Source organism: Hylobates moloch, unplaced genomic scaffold, assembly GCF_009828535.3.
Source record: "Hylobates moloch isolate HMO894 unplaced genomic scaffold, HMol_V3 SCAFFOLD_9, whole genome shotgun sequence".
Lineage (NCBI taxonomy): Eukaryota > Metazoa > Chordata > Mammalia > Primates > Hylobatidae > Hylobates > Hylobates moloch.
In genome coordinates, this window is record NW_026652284.1 from 23,574,840 (window position 1) to 23,594,862 (window position 20,023).

The 20,023-nt window shown below is 42.1% G+C and overlaps 1 protein-coding gene across 1 annotated transcript in view; it reads left to right on the forward strand.

Annotated features, from left to right (window-relative positions):
- The first annotated feature begins 2,913 nt into the window (after positions 1–2,913).
- The window catches only part of MACO1 (macoilin 1), a 69,997-nt gene continuing 52,887 nt past the window's right edge, over positions 2,914–20,023 (forward strand). The window contains exons 1-2 of the mRNA XM_032759369.2: positions 2,914–3,213; positions 18,855–18,996. Of these exons, the coding sequence (XP_032615260.1) occupies positions 3,134–3,213; positions 18,855–18,996 (222 nt within the window). The 5' untranslated portion in view covers positions 2,914–3,133. The remainder of the gene's footprint in view (positions 3,214–18,854; positions 18,997–20,023) is intronic.

Consider the following 20,023-nt stretch of genomic DNA (forward strand, 5'->3'; position numbering starts at 1 on the left):
ACTGGTGAGTTGCCATGTGAATTGGGATTGGAACTTAGACCTCCAGACCTTCAGGATCGTTTCTCAGCCATCACCCTGAGATTTTCTCTGCCCTTTCTCTGCTTCCACGTAGTCCTAGAGCTCAACACTAACTCTCAGCCACACCCCCCATTGCTCCCAGCCACTCTGCACTTTTGCCACAGCATGAGATGCCCTGTCAGGAGCCCACTTAGCAGTAGGCTAGATAGTGAGCCTCAGAAAGCTGGCATGTGTCCCCAATGCCTCTCATCTTTTCTTTGGATTACTCATCTAACCATCCCACTTAGTCTCTGGCCCAGGTAATCTGGAACACTGCAGTCATGGGGATGAGGGATATTCAAGTCTGGGGTTCCCATGGAGTCTGGAGCCAGGACTTTACCATGTACCTGTTCCTGCCCACCCCAACGCCTTTAAGCTTCCATTTTGATTTGGTACCCACCTGTATCTTCCTCTGTGAACCAATCTGCCTTGGCAGCTGAAGACTTTTTTCTGCTGCTCCACACATAGCATTCTGTTCATATCCTTTCTCAATGATGGGCAGGCCTTGGTGAAACTTTTAGCTCACAGAGTTTGTTTTCTTGGCCACTCAGTGCCACTTGATCAATATACTGAAATAGAGTTAAGGCATGAGAAACAAGTACACTGCTAACAGCAGTTACTTTCTGTTACCTACTGCTTGTCTGGCTCTGAAGGCTCATTGTCCTCCAAGCCTTAAAACAAACCTGAGTGGAAACAGACTCTGAGAGATTTAGTAACTTGTCCAAGTTAGTAAGTGGCCAAGCTAGAATTTCAGCCCTAGTCTGAAAAAGCAAGTACTTTGGCTATTTTTCTGAACTGTATCTCTGCAGGGTATAGATTTGATCTCCAAGAAGCTTTTTGCCTAAGTGGATGGATAAGCCTTGCCTAAGAAACCACACACCAGAAGCGGCACTGACAGGGATGCTGTGTTGGGGCAGAGGCAGGAAGGGGGAAAGATCGATTGCAGTGGATTTAAGGATAGTGAGAAAAACGGTTTGCTTGCCTGGTGTAGCCTGGAAAAGGAGGGTGGGTCCCCATTGTGACCAGCTCTGGATGCCCTTCTAAACAGAATGAGTTTTCTCTTCCAGGCACTGGGAGATCTTTGAAGGTTTGTGAGCAGAAGAAAGTAACACAGAGTCACGATTGAGGACAATGCATTTGGTGTAAAGTTTCTCCCTGGGGTAGATGTTGATTAAGGGAGGGGTGATTACAGGCCAAAGAGAGTTCTGTGTGTCCCAGGACAAAACAAAATGGCATCTACTTCCTGGGAAGTTTTTTGATTTTTTTTTTGAGACAAAGTCTCGCTCTCCTGCCTCAGCCTCTCCAGTAGCTGGGACTACAGGTGCCCGCCACCACGCCCAGCTAATTTTTTCGTATTTTTAGTAGAGACGGGGTTTCACCGTGTTACCCAGGATGGTCTCGATCTCCTGACCTCGTGATCTACCCGCCTCGGCCTCCCAAAATGCTGGGATTACAAGGGTGAGCCACCGCGCCCAGCCCTTCCTGGGAAGTTTTTAAAATGCACTGGAAGACTAACTGCCTCATTGTCGTTGAGGGATTACACTGGTAAAGCTACTGGATAGGACATTCTGCAATATTTTCAGAAATATTTATAAAAGCTGCATCAAAACACGTAAAAATGCTTATGTTAAAAACAGTATGACTACTATTCTAGTATGACCACTATTCTATTTAATAGCAATAGTAACATTATCATCCATAGGGGAAAACTGGAAAACAAGCAAATACAATAAAATGTCAACTGTATTTGTGTTAATGTGATGAGACCCATGGGTGTTTTTTCCTTTTCGGCCACTTTCCTTCATTTTCCCCAGTTTTCTCTAATGATAAACATTCTTATTTCTCTTAAAAAAAAAACAAACCACCCTGCGGCCTTTTCTAAGTGTTATTTTGCCATACGTACGTGGCAGGGGAGTTATGAGGAGTAAACGAGCAAATACACGCAAATTACCCAGCACGGTGCCTGGCATAAAATCGGCGCTCAATGAGTATGACGCGTAAAGGGTCGCCGGCCCCGCCGAGCAGGCTCCCGGTCCGGCCCGGCCCGGAGGCCGATGCTTTGCGGTAGTGCCCTCGCGGGTGCTGCGGACTCGGCGCCCGCGGGGCCCACAGCGCTGCCCAGCCTGTGGACGTGGAGCCCGGGCCGCAGCGCCGCACAAGCCCCGGGCATCTCTGCGCTACGCCGCGCGCCCCCACGGCTCCGCCCCGTGACGTAACCCGGGGCGGGGCCGCCACCTCCGATTGGCCGGCGCGCTGTCACCACGTCGCGGGAAGCTGGCAGGGTGTGTGTCTGTGTGCGTGTGGGGTTTGCTTTGTCATTCGTACCCCCGGTGCGCGCTGACGCGGCCGGCCTGGCCGAGCTCTCCAGCATCCGCAGAAGGGTCCCCGGCGCTGTTCCTGGGATGCTGCCTTACATAATGACGCGACTGGCTGAAGCGCACGTCAGCGCAGACACCGCACATGCCGCAAACCCGGGCCTTCCGATTTCATACATTGCTAGACGAGAGCCTACAATGCCATGCCGTACGGTATGCTCTAGTAGGGATTACAATACAATGAAACGCAACCCAATAATAATAAAGCATACCTTCGCAACAAGGCGTAATATAGGATGTTATATTTATAGGGCCTATTTATAAGCCTCTATTTAAATCTTTTCTGATAGGCTCAGCCGCGGACCCAGACACCATAATGATTGGCGCATTCTTCTGTCCTTCAAAGAGGCGGGTTCTAGAGTCAGTTTTGCCTCAGCGGGCCCTGGGATTGGCCGACAGCGGTTTACCGGTGGCTTCGATTGGCCTCCCGGGCCGTCCGTCGGAGCTGGGGAGGCGGGGCAGGCGGGTGGCTGGTGCTGGGCGGGCGGGCCCCGGAATTGTCATTTCTTTGTTTCCGAAGGCGGAGAAGGCTCCGAGCCCCCCCTCCCCGTGCCACCCCCTCCCCCCGGGTGCTGGCTCCATGTCTGTGTGACCGGCCCCAGGGGTAGAGTCCAGGGCCGACGCGGGGCGGGCCAGCGGCGGCGGCGGCGAAGAGAGACGGCGGCGGCGGCGGCGCGGGCACCCGGCCCCCCAGCGGGAGGATGAAGCGGCGGAACGCCGACTGCAGTAAGCTCCGCCGCCCCCTAAAGCGGAACCGGATCACCGAGGGCATCTACGGCAGGTGAGCGGCTGCGCCCCCACCCCGCGGGCGCGGGCCCTGCGGTCCCCCTCCAGCTCCGAGGGGCCCGGCCCCGTTATGTAACCCCGAGTAGGCCGCACGCCCGCGCCGGGGGCTCTCCTGAAGAGCGCTGGCCCCGGAGCCGCTGGCCGGCCCGCCGGGGGTCCGCGCCGGGGGCGCGGGGCGTGGCGAAGGCCGGCCCGGCCGGGCGGGCAGGGCGCGGCGGGCGCTGGCTGAGGGAGCCGCCGCGCCGCGGTTGGTAAGCGCCGGGCCCGCCGTGGGGAGGGGCGGAGAGCCCCCCCCCCAACCAGCCCGGCGTTCCCCAGCATCCCGGCCATGCCGCTGGGCCCGGAGGGCCGCTTCCGGGACCCCTGACTGGCCGCCGCTGGCCCCCGAGCCCCCCGGTGGCCTGGGGGTTTGCCGGCCTGAGCCAGGAGGCGCGTGGACCACGGCGCGGGGGGGTGGGGGAGGCTGACAAAGTTGAGAGCCCACTGTGGCCCCTCGTTCCCCCAAGCTGCCAGCAGACTGGCCTGGGGCCATGCTGTCACTTCTTTCACCTTCTACTTCCCATATGGGATCTCAAACTTGGCACCCAGGGCTGAAGCTGATACCCCCAAATCATGCCCTGTGGCCCTGCTCCAGACTCGGAAGGGTCTGATGACCAGTTTTTCAGCAAATACTGTTTTGACAATTCCAAGCAGAGAGCTTGCTTTGAACGTTTTTAAGAAGGGATTTTCTCCAAACTCTTTTTTTTTTTTTTTTCATCCGCAAGAAAAGCAGTGTCCCTTTAAATAGAAATTGAATTCAGTCCACCGGTAGAGAAAGACAACAGGTTCATGGGGCAACTTACTATCATAGCTTCCCCAAGTCGATTTGTGCACCACTGTTATTTTCTGGTTCTTCTCAGAATGTTAATTGTAAATGGTATTTGCCTTGATACAGATTTCGGTGGAGTGGTAATTAGTTTACAAAGGAGAATTCTCAGCATGTGGATATAGACTTAATTGAGTCCTCATGGTGTTTTACAATTAGCTCCTCTAGCTGTGGGATTTCAAGAAATATGTGAGGTAGCTGATGACACCCAAGTTGTCTTAACATAACTGTACACCTTGCACATGCTCTTGTTTACAGATGTGGACTGATTGCTTTCCACAAGCAGCTGACTGATGTAAACACTGGGGATTTTCTTCAAGTTTCAAAGCATTAAGAAATCAATTAAAGTAAAAATTTCTTGGGTATATTCTTATAAAATGAGCCATAGAGCATAGGAGTAATTCATTCATTTAACAGTTATATATACTATGTGCCAGGAACATTTCTAATCAGTGACGATAGAGCAGTGAGTAAAACAGACTCGAATCTATGCTGAATCAATCTAACTTGACCATTTTAACTATAACTGTAAAAGCAAACAATTTTTTCTACACATAGATGGAGGAAAGGTCTCTTCAATTCACGTTACATACACTGTACATTCTTGAATTAAAGAAAGTTTTTCCCCTTTGGCTATTGAAAAATATTTGACCAACTTAACATTAATGGTAACATAAAAATAGGAAAGGGATATTAAACAGAGTTGGTAGACTTAGCACAACTGTGGCATTTAAATAGCTGCTATTTACAGTAACATAAGATGATGTACCTCCATTTATAGCAAGAAGATTGAGAGTCCCATATTGTTTACGTGTTTTCTGCTGTATTTCAATTTCTCTTTGTACTTGAACAAATAGACCCAGTTTACAACCTGCGCCATAATAGCTACTCAGTGTGAATCGATGTGAAGAAGTGAATTCATTGTTTAATGAAGATTTATCATCTTACTGATGGCTTTTGAAATTTGAATTTTCTTACCCTAAAGGTTAATTGTAAATACTCTATGCAAGTTATTCAGAGGTTCATCTGCAAAATTTTAAAAACCAACAGTGCATTAGCCTTAAATCTTCTTAGGCTTCTCTGTTTTGCATTCTTTAAGTTAAATGTTAATAAAAGATCTAAATGTATTTCTACCTGTCTTTCCTGGTTGGAGCATCATATATCAAATGAGCATTTCAACTCACTTATCTGTTTCTTGGTTTATATTATGGAGTATTGGACTGAAGAACAAGATTTTTTTTTTTCTTGCCCAATTCTGTTTTTAAAGAGATTCAGAAAAATTTCCTGTTATTTCTAAAGCAAACAGGATGAGTGGACTGGTTATAAACTAAAATGCTTGAGGATTCATGAATATCAAATTTCTGGTGATCATCAAATTTAAGTCTACGCTAAGTTGTTTTTCACACCATCTATTGCCCATTTTGTTTCTCAACAACATCTGGCCAATTTTGGATTCATTAAATAGAGAGCCTTGTTTTTTTCCTGGGGCAGTGTTGACAATTTTGATAACCACTGTCTACTGTTTCATAGCCAAACCTTTCATGGACTTATTATTTTCATGTTCTCAGTCTGTACAACTTTCTGAGCCTTGGCATAGGAAGGAGGCAGCTGTGGTGAAAAGCGCACTGGACTGCAGGAATCAGGAGACCCAGGATCAGACTCAAAATCCCAGCTCTGCTGCTTTAGGCAGACAGGGCATCCACAGCTTTGAGCCCCAGTTCTCCCATCTTCAAATGAGTTTTGAGGACTAAAGGAGATATGTACAGTTTGTGAAATGCTTTATAAATCCTGGTGTAGTTTACAGATACTATTTACCATGTTGTTGCTATCACAGTTTAACATGTGTGGTTTATTTTTTAAGGAGGCAGGAAATACTATAAGATTTGGTGCAACTGTAAACAAAATTTGAGTAGCCAAAACAAGGGTTCAGTTGCTGTTTGGTCTTGCTTTAAAAAATCCTGTTGTGGACTCACTTTTAAATCATGGGCTGCAGTCCAACAACTGTTACTGAGGTGACTGTCAAATGATATCATTTATTGTGAGTATCATGGCTGTCTTGGAATTCTGTTTCAGGGCGAGATACAAGGAAAATTAATTTTAGACATTATATTAATGTAATCTGCATTTATACATATGAAATATTTGAAAAGTGAAACATGCTATAGAAATATTTTAGTCCAGTTAGTAATTAAAAATAGGAGAAAGGAAATAGGAATAGTGATCTTTTCATCTTACTAGGGGCTAAAGTTCGACGTAGTTTTAAAAAAATCAGACCCAGCCCAGAGCCTGACACAGAGTTGACATTCAGTGTTCAATAAATGTTGAGTGAGTAAATTAATAAATGAATATAAGCTAGTCCATTTCATTCATGAAGTGCCTACGTTGTTCAGGGAATTGTGGAGGATACAGGATAACACATGGCTCATTGTCTTCAAGGAGTTTACAGTCTAGTAGGCCGTAGTAATACCATCTTAAATTTGTACAGTGGTTTAGAGTTTCCAAAGAACTTTAAGTTCTGTTCAAGTAAAAATATTTCTATTGTACTAAATTTTAGCTTACTGTTTTAGTGGTTCACCTGACACATTAACAGCTGTATTTTGCTCTGTGCTATTTTATGATAAAGTAGACAGTTGCCACTATATGAGGGAGTCTTTTCTATCTCAAATGAGATAGATATGAAAGTACTTTAAAAATTATGAACATAAGTTATTAAGTACCTAACTCTTATATTTCTAAGGTCCTTTGGTTTTCTGGGCTGGGTTCTCTCCCTGTGTCTGCCTGGACACATGTGCACCAGACACTCCCAATAGTAATATCTCATTGCCGGCAGTGATTTTCCAGGTGAGGTGAGGTTAGGGTACTATGTAGTTTTTAAAAGCCTTAAGGGGATTCTGTATGGTTTACCCCTACCTCTCACTCTGCCATACTTTCCACTCCCTTCCCTCAGAGAATTACTGACTTTATAATACAAAAATGAGGAGATAAGATGTGGTAAGTAGAAGAAGGAGGCAGAAACATTTATGTTTAAAGTATACATATATTCCAAGTCTCTACAGTTAAATGGTTATTTATACAAGTAGATATAATACGAATTTTAAGTAAGGTATATGTTTTAAGCTTCTGGAAATGATTTTATATCTGTGTTACTGGTGGCTGAAGGAAGTACCCCTTCACTGTGTATTTAAGACTGCTTCCTGTCTTCATGTACTGGATTCTGCTCGTAGTGCTGTGTGAAGCTCAGGCAGTGCAATATTGTACCTGTCATATTTTTGCAGCTTAATGCCTTAAAACTAGGACTAAGAACTCAGCACTGGTGTGTATGTTATTATTTCCCATTTTTATTTCAGAGAAAAATTCTCTGGTCCTTGGGGCTCCTCAAAAGTGACTTTAAAGTGATTAAATTTTGCATTCTTCTCAACTTCCCAATTTCCTTTTTCAGACCCTTGTCTACATCTGATCTCCAGAGGTTTCATTTGACTGCTTTTTCTGCCTCCTTAATGATGTTTTCTAAGCCTAGTTTTAGACTCCTTTGGGCTATGCTTATTAAAGTCACTGCAGGCTGTCATGACCCTTGGCTGCCTTGATTGTACATGTGTTCTGCAACTGAAACGCCAGATACCTGTGTTGCAATCTCATAGCCTAAAAGCATTTTGGTAATCTTGGTAGGCTTTAACTTTAACAATCCTGGACCTGGCACGAAAATGATAGATTCTGTATTGTTTTAGAGGAGTGTTGGGGAAGGAGAAATTGAAATGTTTTCACTAACCTGTGCAGTGAAGTGTTTATTAGCTAAACTCTTCTATTTGTGGTTTTCACAAAATACACTTTAAAAATCGGCCACACTGGGATGAAAAAGCACTTTCTTCCAACTTTCATTGTGATTCTTCCTGTCTGAGCAGTCTTGGCAGTTTAGTTTCATTAGGTGTTTTGAAAATCCCTTTAAATTGCTGCTGGGTTGAGGAGGGGAACAGGAGAGAATGTGATTCACTTCAAATTATTTGCTTAAAAGCTTCCTGTTTTATCATTGATAGTCTCCTTTTTCTTCACATCGATTCCTCATGGCCTCTCTTGAACCTCACTAGATTTAGAGATTGATCTTAATGGTAGGTTTAACAAATAATTATTTTCATTTTCTTACTAGTTATATGCTTGTATATATCTCATGGACCCAGTCCATGTTTTGTAAGCATTTATGTTCCTAGAATCTTTTTCTTTGGCCATTTCTCCCAGATCTCCCCATTGATATTGTTAAGCCTTTGGGGTTTTATGTATATAAATGTGCACTTTGTTTTATCTGTTTGTAGGCTACCATCTCGTGGAGTTTGGAGGGCAAGTAGAAATGTCACAAACATAGTTAAGTGAAATACTGTAATTAGGTTACTTTTCTTCATAAAATTTAGTGTGCTCTTCAAATATACTGATTACTTTATCCCCAGGCTTACTAGATTTGGGCATAATTATTTTACTTGGCTCTTTCTCAAGAATTAAGTCCAGAGGAAAAATAAGTTGGCTGTCCAGCAAGCTGCATAAGTACGATGGTACATACAACAGTAGATACACACATCCTTGTTAGACTTTTTCCACTGTGGATTTCTTCAGGTGCTTAAGTAGTGACTTTTCAAAGCCTCTCACCTTGCATCCTGGCAATGGAAACTTGAAAAAAGTTAATCAACTTTTAGAGAATATTGAGGCTTTGTATCTTTAATTTGACATTTAACTGACATCAAATTATCTCAGCTGATGAGCCTTCCAAGGCACTTGTCTTCCCTGGCCTTTGAAGACATTCATAGTACTGACCTTGATTGCTTTATATTTTTTTCTCTGCTGCCTTTAAGGATGATATGCCCACTTTGAGTCATGGGATTGTGGCACCAAAAATAATGTATCCCTCACCCCATCTCATCTCTGTTGCCTTCTCTTTTTCAGAGCTTTTGCATTTAGTGATTAAAATGGTGTCACTAGTCCACTTTCATGTATCTGTTCATATCACTGATGCCTTTGAGCCGTTTAGGACCGATCTCCCACCCAGCACAGAGGAGTGGCTAGAAATAATCTCATTCTGTTTTTTAATCATATTGTTACATTGTTCATCTTCATAACACTTTTTTTTTTTTTTTTTGACACAGGGTCTCATTCCGTCGCCCAGGCTGGAGTGCAGCAGCGAGATCACAGCTCACTGTATCCTTCATTTCCTGGGTTCAAGAGATCCTCACACTTAAGCTGACCGAGTAGCTGGGATGGGACCAAAGGCATATACTACCATGCCTGGCTATTTTTTTTTTTTTTTTTTTGCATTTTTGCGTTTTCATAAAGATGGAGTCTCGCCGTGTTGTATAGGCTGGTCTTGAACTCCTGGGCTCAAGTGAGCCACTCACCTTGACCTCTCAAAGTGCTGGGATTATAGGCATGAGCCACCGCACCCACCCAACACTTTTAAAAACCAAATAAATGGCTGAGTACTAAAATCGGTACTTTGCCTATCTTGTAGCAAGAACGGTTGAACATTAAAGAGAATGAATACTATGTTCATGTTCAAAGTAAGGATTCCTGTCTCAGAAAAGAGAGATACTGTCTGAGGCTTGAGTTGTCTTGCTCAGATGTAATAAGAATTTTTGGCCGAGTGTGACGGCTATAACCCCAGCACTTTGGGAGGCTGAGGCAAGAGGACCGCTTGAGTCCAGGAGTTCAAGACTAGCCTAGGTAACATAGCGAGACCTCATCTCTACTAAAATTCAAAACAATTAGCTGGGTGTGGTGTCACATTCCTGTAGTCCCAGCTCCTCAGGAGGCTGAGGCGGGAGGATCACGTGAGCCCAGGAGTTTGAGGCTGCAGTGTGCCATGATCGTGTCACTACACTCCAGCCTGGGCAATAGAGCAAGACCCTGTGTCATAAAAAGAGAATTGGCTGGGCGTAGTGGTTAATCCCAAAGTGCTGATATTACAGGCGTGAGCCCCCATAACCAGCCCCCAATTTAAAGGAAAAAAAAATCTAGAATGGAAATCGCTAAAAAAGGTTTTCACAGTTTTGTAGTATAACATTTTTATAAAGGTCTGTATAGACCACAGAGATATCAAGGACAGGTATTGTAACCTAATGCAGGTGGTGAGTTTTAGAATTTCTGTTTCAAGAATACTTTTAACAGTGTGGAGTCTATGGGGTTGAGGAAGGGGAGGGGTGAAGAAGCATAGGAGGAGAGAGAAAACAACTCACAGGCGCTAAAAAAAAACTGTTAACATTATATAAACATTAGAAATTCATTTCATAAGGGAATCAAAATTATGCTTCATATAATTGATAGTAATCTGCTTAATCACACCTTACATTTCTATCATACTTGTAACTTTTCCAAGTGTTTTCGTATTATCTCATTTTATCCTCACAAGTGTGAAATAGGCAGAGTAGTTATTGCCATTTTATAGGAAACAAACCTGAGGAATAGAGAACTAAAAAGCTGCAAGGCACTGTTGAAAGAGTACAGAAAGAGAAGTTAGGAGACTGCAGAGAACAGTGTAAATTCTATGTGGAACTCTGTGTTGCTGCTAAAATGGATAAGGGAAATTCTATATAAAGAAGTGGACATGGCTGGGCCCGGTGGCTTACGCCTGTAATCCCAGCACTTTGGGAGGTCGAGGTGGGTGGATCACCTGAGGTCAGGACTTCAAGACCAGCCTGGCCAACATGGCGAAACCCCGTCTCTACTAAAAATATAAAAATTAGCTGGGCGCGGTAGCATGTGCCTGTAACCCCAGCTACTTGGGAGACTGAGGCAGGAGAACTGCTTGAACCCGGGAGGCAGAGGTTGCAATGAGTCGAGATTGTGCCACTGCACTCCAGCCTGGGCGACAGAGTGAGACTGTCTCAAGAAAAATAAAATAAAAAACTAAAAAAAAAAAGAAGTGGAGATGGCAAACAGAAACCTGTTTTTGTTAAGAAAGAAACACATTTGTTTATATAGAAAAAACAAACTATATTTATGAGTTATATAACAGAAATCATCTTGGGGCAGGACTACTAAGGGCTTCTATATTATTATACATTATATTACCTTTTTAATAACAAGTATGTGTTGCTTCTTTTTAACTTCTCATTTTGAAATAATTTTAGATTTAATTAAACAGAAAAGTTGCAAAAATAGTACAAAGTACTTACACCTTAGTGAAAGGCATAAGGTACCCTATTTATTTATTTATTTTTAAAGGAAAAAAAATAGCCAGGCATGGTGGCTCTTGCCTGTCACCCTTGCTACTTGGGAGGCTGAGGTGGGAGGATTGCTTGAGCTCAGGAGTTGGAGGTTGCAGTGAGTTATGATCGTACCACTGCGCTACAGCCTAGGAGACAGAGTAAGACTCTGTCTCTGAAAAAAAAAAACAAACAAAAAAGGGCATATTTCACACTGTTAGATTTGTCATTGCAGTGGCTGCACATGTACGCGCACGTGTGTGTGTGTAATTGACACTAGAAAGGTTCCCTTTGCAGTATGCAGGAGGCCTAGAATAGAAAAGAGAAATATGGAACAGCTTGGTCTTCTCAGCCTGCTCCCCTTTTTTGGATTTTATACAAGGAGGTGCCTGCAGAATGCAGCAGTGGTTCCAGTTTATTTTATGTTAAGGCTCACACACAACTTTTATATATATATATATATATATATATATATTTTTTTTTTTTTTTTGGTCAAAAAATTTTTTTGTCTCTGGATCTCTTTATACTATACTTAAAAATGATAGAGGCTGGATGCTGTGGCTCACACCTGTAATCCCAGCACTTTGGGAGGCCAAGATGGGTGGATCACCTGAGGTCAGGAGTTCGAGACCAGCCTGACCAACATGGAGAAACCTCGTCTCTACTAAAAATGAAAAATTAGCTGGGTATGGTGGTGCATGCCTGTAATCCCAGCTACTTGGGAGGCTGAGACAGGAGAATCACTTGAACCCAGGAGGCAGAGATTGCGGTGAGCCAAGATCGTGCCATTGCATTCTAGCCTGGGCAACAAGCGAAACTCTGTCTCCAAAAAAAAAAAAGAGAATATCACAGAGATTTGGTTTATATGGATTATATCTATCAATATTTACTGTATTAGAAATTAAAACTGGCTGGATGTGGTGGCTCATGCCTGTAGTCCCAACACTTTGGGAGGTCAAGGTAGGAGGATCACTTGAGCCCAGGATCTTGCTATGTTGACCAACCTGGGCAACATAGCGACATCTCATCTCTACAAAAAAAAAAAAAAAAATTAGCCAAGCATGGTGGTATGTGCCCGTAGTCCTAATTACTCTGGAGGCTGAGGTAGGAGGATCACTTGAGCCCAGGTTGAGGTTGAGGCTGAGGCTGCAGTGAGCTATGATTGTACCACTGCACTTCAGCCTGGGCAACAAAGGAAGACCCCAGTTCTGGGGAAAAAAAAAAGAAGAAAGAAAAAAGTTAAAATAGAAAAATATAAAACATTAGTTCACTTAAAAGTAAAAATAAATTGCTGAGCACGGTGGCTCACGCCTGTAATCCCAGCACTTTGTGAGGCCAAGGTGGGCAGATCACCTGAGGTCAGAAGTTCGAGACCAGCCTGGTCAACATGGTGAAACCCCATCTCTACTAAAAATACAAAAATTAGCCAGGCATGGTGGTAGGCACCTGTAATCCCAGCTACTCGAGAGGCTGAGGTGGGAGAATCCCTTGAACTGGGAGGTAGAGGTTGCAGTGAACCAAGATCATGCCATTGCACTCCAGCCTTGGTGACAGAGTGAGACTCCGTCTCAAAAAAAAAAAAAAAATGAAAAGTAACAATAAATTAATAAATTCATGAGTAGACTGGTGTGGTTTTACATTTTTGCATAGCTCTTTAGTGTCTGGCTTACTAGAAGATACTTTGAGAACCACTGCTGTCGTCAGAGCCAGTGGCAGGTAGGCCAAATGGAGTGATAGTCTGGCACCCAGAACAAGGCTTATTAAATTTGTTTCTTCATAGTGAAGAACATTCAGAACAGATGGGAGCAGGTTCATGGTAATCCTTCAGGCAGAAGCTGCATTGGTTATCTTGGTTGTTGTTGCTTTGTCCAGATACCTTCCCAGTCAGTCACCTGTGTGTCATCTCTCCCTCTATATTCATTGTAAGTATGTGCTTTGGTAAAAGTCCTACTGTCAGTCCTGAACACTTTTCTACATTACAGATCATTCATTCAACATTTTTTTTTTGAGGCAGAGTTTTGCTCTTGTTGCCCAGACTGGAGCTCAGTGGTATGATCTCGGCTCACTGTAACCTCCACCTCCTGGGTTCAAGAGATTCTCCTGCTTCAGCCGCCAGAGTAGCTGGGATTACAGGCATCTGCCTGGCTAATTTTTTTGTATTTTTAGTAGAGACGGGGTTTCACCATGTTGGCCAGGCTGGTCTCGAACTCCTGACTTCAGGTCATCCACCTGCCTCAGCCTCCCAAAGTGCTGGGATTATAGGCATGAGCCACTGCATCCGGCCTCAACAAATATTTTTTGAGAAAAAAAATAGTTAAGCTTCTGTAGTCAGAGTACTGTGCTGGGCACTAAGGAGATAAAGCAGGGAACAAAATGGGCAGCTCCTTTTTTCTTGTGGACTTTACATCCGAACAGCTAATTACACAAAATATTATTTAACTATCATTGTGATTCAGTGTTCTTATAGTACAGGATGCTATGTGAGTATGTAATGGGGTCCTAGTCTTTACTTTGGGGTTAGGGCGGCTTATTGTGAGGAAGTGATATTTGTGCTGTGTGCCGAAGGATGAGTTTTATGCTTCGTTTAGTTTTAATTGTACTTAGGTAGGGATCTTGGCTTTGACTCAGAAAGAAATGTAGAAAAATGGAAGAACTAACCCTGAACAGTTTGAATGTTCCCAGTTATGAGGAGGAGAGTCAACCGTTGGGTGATAAGTACTGATTATCTGATTAGGGCATTGTCTTTTTTCTGAGACATCCTGTAATTGAGTGGAAATTCCATGACAATGAGAAATTTATATTATATACCAGTGCTTCTAAAATTTGATTGTATGCACAAGTAGCCTAGGGATCTGGTTAAAATGAAGGCTTAGATTAAATAGGTCCTGAAATTCTGCTTTTCTAAAAAGCTCATATGTGATGGTGATTCTGCTAGTCCAGAGACCAATACTTTGATTAGCAAGGCTATAATTAACAAATGGCCAGTGTGAGACTTCAGGTAGAGTACAAGCCAGATAAGGGGCTGAACAAATGTTCTAGAGGTGATGTCCAGTAGGGAGAGGTATTGGATAACAGAAAAGATAAAGCAGTTTGGTCTAGGAAGTATCATGGCAGATACTGAACGCAAAAGGTGACTCACAGTTGCCATTACCAAGAGGACAGGAAAGCTGGGATTGAGATGGATGGCTACTAGCAGAGCCAGTGAAATATTCCACAGACTCATTTCTGTAGTGAGGACCAAGTGAACTAAATGGCCATTAGTCTACCTAGGGAAAAGGTCAGGTACTAAGGATTGATGGCCAGCTCGTGGTAATTGTGTGGGCTCCAGAAAATGATCTAGATGATAAGCAGCTAGAGATACTGGAGAAAAGGTGCACTTTACTTGGAATAAGAAGAATGTTGAATACTGTTTCTCATTAATCATAGATGATTAATCTATGGATGGAGAGTACTGCTAAATGGATTGAGGTAAAAAATGGTTGTAAATGGCAAAGGTAGGAATAGAATGGGGGGAAAATCTTATAGTTAATATTCACTTTGATAGAGTCACCACCATTAAGCCTAACAATTGCATAAGACTGCTTAATTTCATTGGCACTCAGAATAGAAGCTTACAAGACCATCAGAAGATGTTACTCATTTGTCCTTGTTTCAATATATTATTTTGGAAAATATCTTTTTGTTGCAGTTATGCTTTAAAATTTTGTTTAACATACAGTATAGTTATTAGCAAATTTATTTGGATCAGAGAATCAAGGTAACATCAAATTAGCCATGAGTCATATAACGAACTGTGTATGAAAGTATTTTATATTTAATCATATTTTCTTCATAGTTTAAAAGAAATATTTTAGAATGCCATGATGGCTTAAATCCCTGCCTAATTTTCTCATCCTTTGGAATGTCATCTCTTTAGATTTGGCAAAAATCTTATGACCGTCAGAATATGAAAGGAGAGGAATTAGGGCTTTTACTCTGATGAGCAGTCATTTTAGATTACTTGTCTTTTAACTTCTGTACATGTACCTACAGAAGGATAAGAGGCATCATTTACTGATGGAGAGGGCTAAGTGAATACTGAATCAGGCAGCTGTCTTAAACTTCTAAAACCTCTAAGACTAAAATGACTCAATAGAATTCAAGATTAGTCTTAGAGAAAGTTAGCTTTGTTCATTAGGTTGTCTCTTGATTTTAGAGGCAGGCCTGCCTGAAAGGAGAGCCAAAGGAAAGTTGAGGGTATGGCATATGTTTGTAAAAGATCAAGTTTTCTTAGATATCTATACTTCTAAACTGTGACTCAGTAAGAACTGGGTTTCAAGGAACATCAAAGGTATGAAAGCAGTTGTTTGAAAAGAAATGTATCAAAAGGAGCCCCGCCTTAAAGTTATGCAATTGAAAAAGTATAGTCACTAACAAAGATGGTAATTTTTGAACTGCCTTAGTTTTAAATGATTGAATTATTAGAAAGTGCGTATTCAGCAGGCTGCCATTCTTTGGATGATGCTATCTAAATAGTGAAGCGGAATGTTGCCATGGCGGGATCTGACTGGGGTCTGACTGGGATCCTGCCATGCCTTGGGGGCATTTTGGGCAGAAAGCAATTGGTGATACTCTTTCTTCTCCACTTTGGGAATGGTAAGGACTAGACCTGATGGGGTACCCTTCATGTCTCATTCAGCTACATTCCAGAGATAGCTCCATGGGGAAAAGGATTAATCAGGAAAAAGAATATATTTCCATGCCTTTTTTTTTTTTTTTTTTTTTTTTTTTTAAGAGATGGGGTCTTGGCCAGACACAGTGGCTCACGCCTGTAATCCCAGCACTTTGGGAGGCCAAGGCGGGCAGATCACTTGAGGTCAGGAGTTTGAGACCAGCCTGGCCAACATGGTGAAAACATGTCTCTACTAAAAAAATACAAAAATTAGCTGGGCGTGGTGTGGTGGTGTGCACCTGTAGTCTTAGCTACTTGGGAGGCCGAGGCAGGAGGATTGCTTGAACCCGGGAAGTGGAGGTTGCAGTGAGCTGAGATCATGCCACCACTCTCCAGCCTGGGCAATAGAGTGAAACTCAGTCTTTAAAAAAATTAAATAAACAAATAAGTAAAGAGATGGGGTCTCATTTTGTTGACCAGGCTGGACTTGAACCCCTGGGCTCAAATGATCCTCCTACCTCAGCCTCCCAAATAGCTGGGACTACAGGTGCACGCCACTGCTTCTAGCTATGCCATTTTTTTAAAAATGCTCTGAAACCATGGTGGAGAGGCTGTTATTCATTTTTCAAAACGTAGACACGGTTCTAGACACAAGGAAAAAAACTCTTGGTTTTAAAGTCAAGCACCTTGGAAATCTAGTTTCAAACTAGATTTGTGCTCCCGAATACTTGCATGAGAAACTTGTGTTTTTCTTGTTTTTGTTTTTGTTTTGAGACAGGGTCTTGCTCTGTCACCCAGGCTGGAGTGCAGTGGCACAGTCGTGGCTCACTACAGCGTGGACCTCCCAGGTTCAAACAATTCTTTTACCTCAGCCTCCTGAGTAGCTGGGACTACAAGTGTGTGCCACCACACCTTTTAAATTTTTTTTAAATTTTTAAATTTTTTGTACAGATAGGGTCTCACTATGTTGCCCAGGCTGGTCTCGAACTCCTGGACACCTTGGCCACCCAAAGTGTTGGGATTACAGGCATAAGCCGCTATGCCTGGCCCTCATTTGTTCTTTGTAATAAAATGTGCATTGCTCTCCACTAGGTCAGTTATGGATTTAATGAGTGAGAATTACAAGGGCTCTATCTTCATCTGGCCAGCAGAACTGTAGTGAAATGAAACTAAAAGGTGGGACTTAGGATTCAAGACTGTGTTCTGGCCAGGCACATACCTGAAATCCCAACACTTTGGGAGGGTGAGACAGGAGGAGCCCTGGAGTTTGAGACCAGCCTGGGTAACATGGTGAGACCCCCATCTCTATTAAAAAAAAGATCGCCAAACGTGGTGGCGCATGCCTATATTACCACCTACTTGGGAAGCTGAGGTAGAAGGATCACTTGAGCCCAGTAGATTGAGGCTGCTGTGAGCTATGATCGTGCCACTGCGCTCCATCCTGGGAGACAGCGCAAGACCCTGTCTCAAAAACAAAAAAAAAAAAGATTGCGTTCTTTTGTGATTTGCTTCAGATTCCTTTATGGCAAACCTCTTAGTAGAAACTTATTTTCAAACCTAAAGAAGTTCTAAGGATAAATATTAGAAATCGACCCTAGATGACAAATTATGTATCACTGTGAATACTGTATCATTGAGGGTCAAATGTTTCTGTTCTTGACATCTCTTTCCTGAATGGCTTCAAAGGGCACAAAATAAATCCTCAATGCTGGATCCTGCTTTTTTTTTTTTTTCTTTTTTCTTTTTTTCTCTTTTCTTTTTATTATTTTACTTTAAGTTCTTGCTTTTGTTTTTGTTTTTTTCCTCCAAGTATGTAAGTCTTTTGTATCTTATTGGAATATGTTTCAAAATTATTTATTAAAAATCTTAATTTTGTTGTTTTTTTAAATGACTAATTTGATCACATCAGTATTGGAATATTTGTATTACAAAATACTGTGCAAAGCTTTATCCCAAATGAAAGTGAATTTTAGGGATTTCCAATTTGTACATTGTGGAAAATATTTTTTAATACCTAAATTTGACCTCCAGAATTGGCAGGATTAGGAGCACAGAAATAGAGGCTTGTTAACAAGTAGAATCTAAAGGCCTCTGTTGTCCATTATGCAACTAACGAACTGGAAAATTGACCTATAGAGTATATGAAAAATAATATTTTTTTCTGTGTCCTTGTTTGACCTACTGCAGTGGTTACATATGTGTCCTAACTGGCTTGTCTGAGTGTTTCTGTTTAACACAAGTCCAGAGGGAACTGGGAACACACATTTATATCTCAGCTGGAGCATGGCTTAGATGTTTAAGGATTTTTTTCTTTAATGTACATTTTTATGCTTTCACAGCCCTTGGTAGTGATTAGCATCTGCTCCCTAAGTTTGTTTCTGTCTATTTGGGGAAGTCATCTGGTTTTTGTTTGGTTAATGCAGATGAATACTATATACAGAGGCAAGAGGAAAAAAGGGAAAAAAAAAGACAGAATTCTTTAAGCATGTAAGGATGTGCATCAAGAATTTCAAAGACTCCTTCAAACAGATGTATAGGGGTGGGGAAACAGCAAATTTGAAGCCTTTCAACTGTGACATTTTCTTCTAATGAAGAACAGCTTGAAAGCTGTAATTTTGAGAGTGTTGCAGTATTTTGAAGTCAGACACTTAGCACATTTTTAAAATAGTGGTGGGATTTAAATGGTTTTTTTTCCATCTTAAGTGGAATTAAACATTTTTGGTTATCATCTATCTTGATAGTTTTGGGTCTGAGAATGAACACCAGAGCATTTAAAATGCAGATGGGCCACGGCAGCATCTCTTTTTTGTGCTTTATCTCCATTGTTTTCATGATATATGGAGGTATTTTTTTGTCATTTTAAACAGAAACAGTGAATTTTCTATTTCTAGTTATTCACAAATGACCTTAAATTAATTCTTTATTTTTGTATTTTGCAGTACATTTTTATACCTGAAATTCCTGGTGGTGTGGGCACTTGTCCTTCTAGCAGATTTTGTCCTGGAGTTCAGATTTGAATACCTGTGGCCATTCTGGCTTTTCATCAGAAGCGTCTATGATTCCTTCAGATACCAGGGACTGGTATGTCTACTAATACTCGTTTTCCATTTGTGGGGACCGTTCAGCTGTTTAGAGTAGATGTTATTAGCAATACTCAAGTGACTATGTTAGGATTAGCTAATAGGGTCTGTTAACTGAAATTGACCTCTAAACTATTTTGTCTAAACCCATTGATCAAATAGTTACATTTTCTCCTCCTCTCCCATTCTAGTGAAACAGAACAGTGGAGGAAGCAATAATTACTCAGGCTTTTGGAGGGCGGCAGCCTAGTCTGGGGATGGCATATTCCCTCCTCTTCCGTTTCCCATTGCAACCAATAAAGGCCATTCCTACCTTAAAAAAAAATTGCTCAGTCCTGCTTTGAAGTGTTTCTGGGTTCCCTGTTGCTAGGTTAGTGATTGGATTCGAGTTAGAGTAGTGTTTCAAACGTTTTGGTCTCAGGGCCCCTTTTCACTCGTAAACACTATTGAGGACTCCAGAGAGCCTTTGTTAATGTGGCTTATATCTATCCAGATTTACTGTATTAGAAATTAAAACTGAGAAAAATTTAAAATACACACTTATTAATGCACTTAAACATAATAATAAGCCCATTACATGTTAATAGAAATTACATTTTTAAGTGAAAAATAGCTATATTTTCTAAAACAAACAGAATATAGAAGAGTGGCTCCATTTTTGTACATCTCTTTAATGTTTGGCTCAATGGAAGACACCTATATTCTCATATCTGCTTCTGAAGTCAGTCTGTTACTGTATCACATGTCATGTAACTTACAGAAAATTCCACCATATGTATGAGTGAGTGTAAAAAAGGCAGATAACATCTTAGTATTGTTATGAAAATAGTTTTAACCTCAGAGAGCCCTTGGAGGGCTCTCAAAGACACCCCAGAAATCCCCAAACCACATTTAGACAGCTGCTGGATTGGAGCAAGCATAGGCCTGGGCTTGTTCCCTTGATTAATGTGTTAATTCTGTTGTGTGCTACAGCCACATCTTAAAACTATAACTCTCCCACCCAGGCCTGGTGCTTTGGTCAGAGCAAA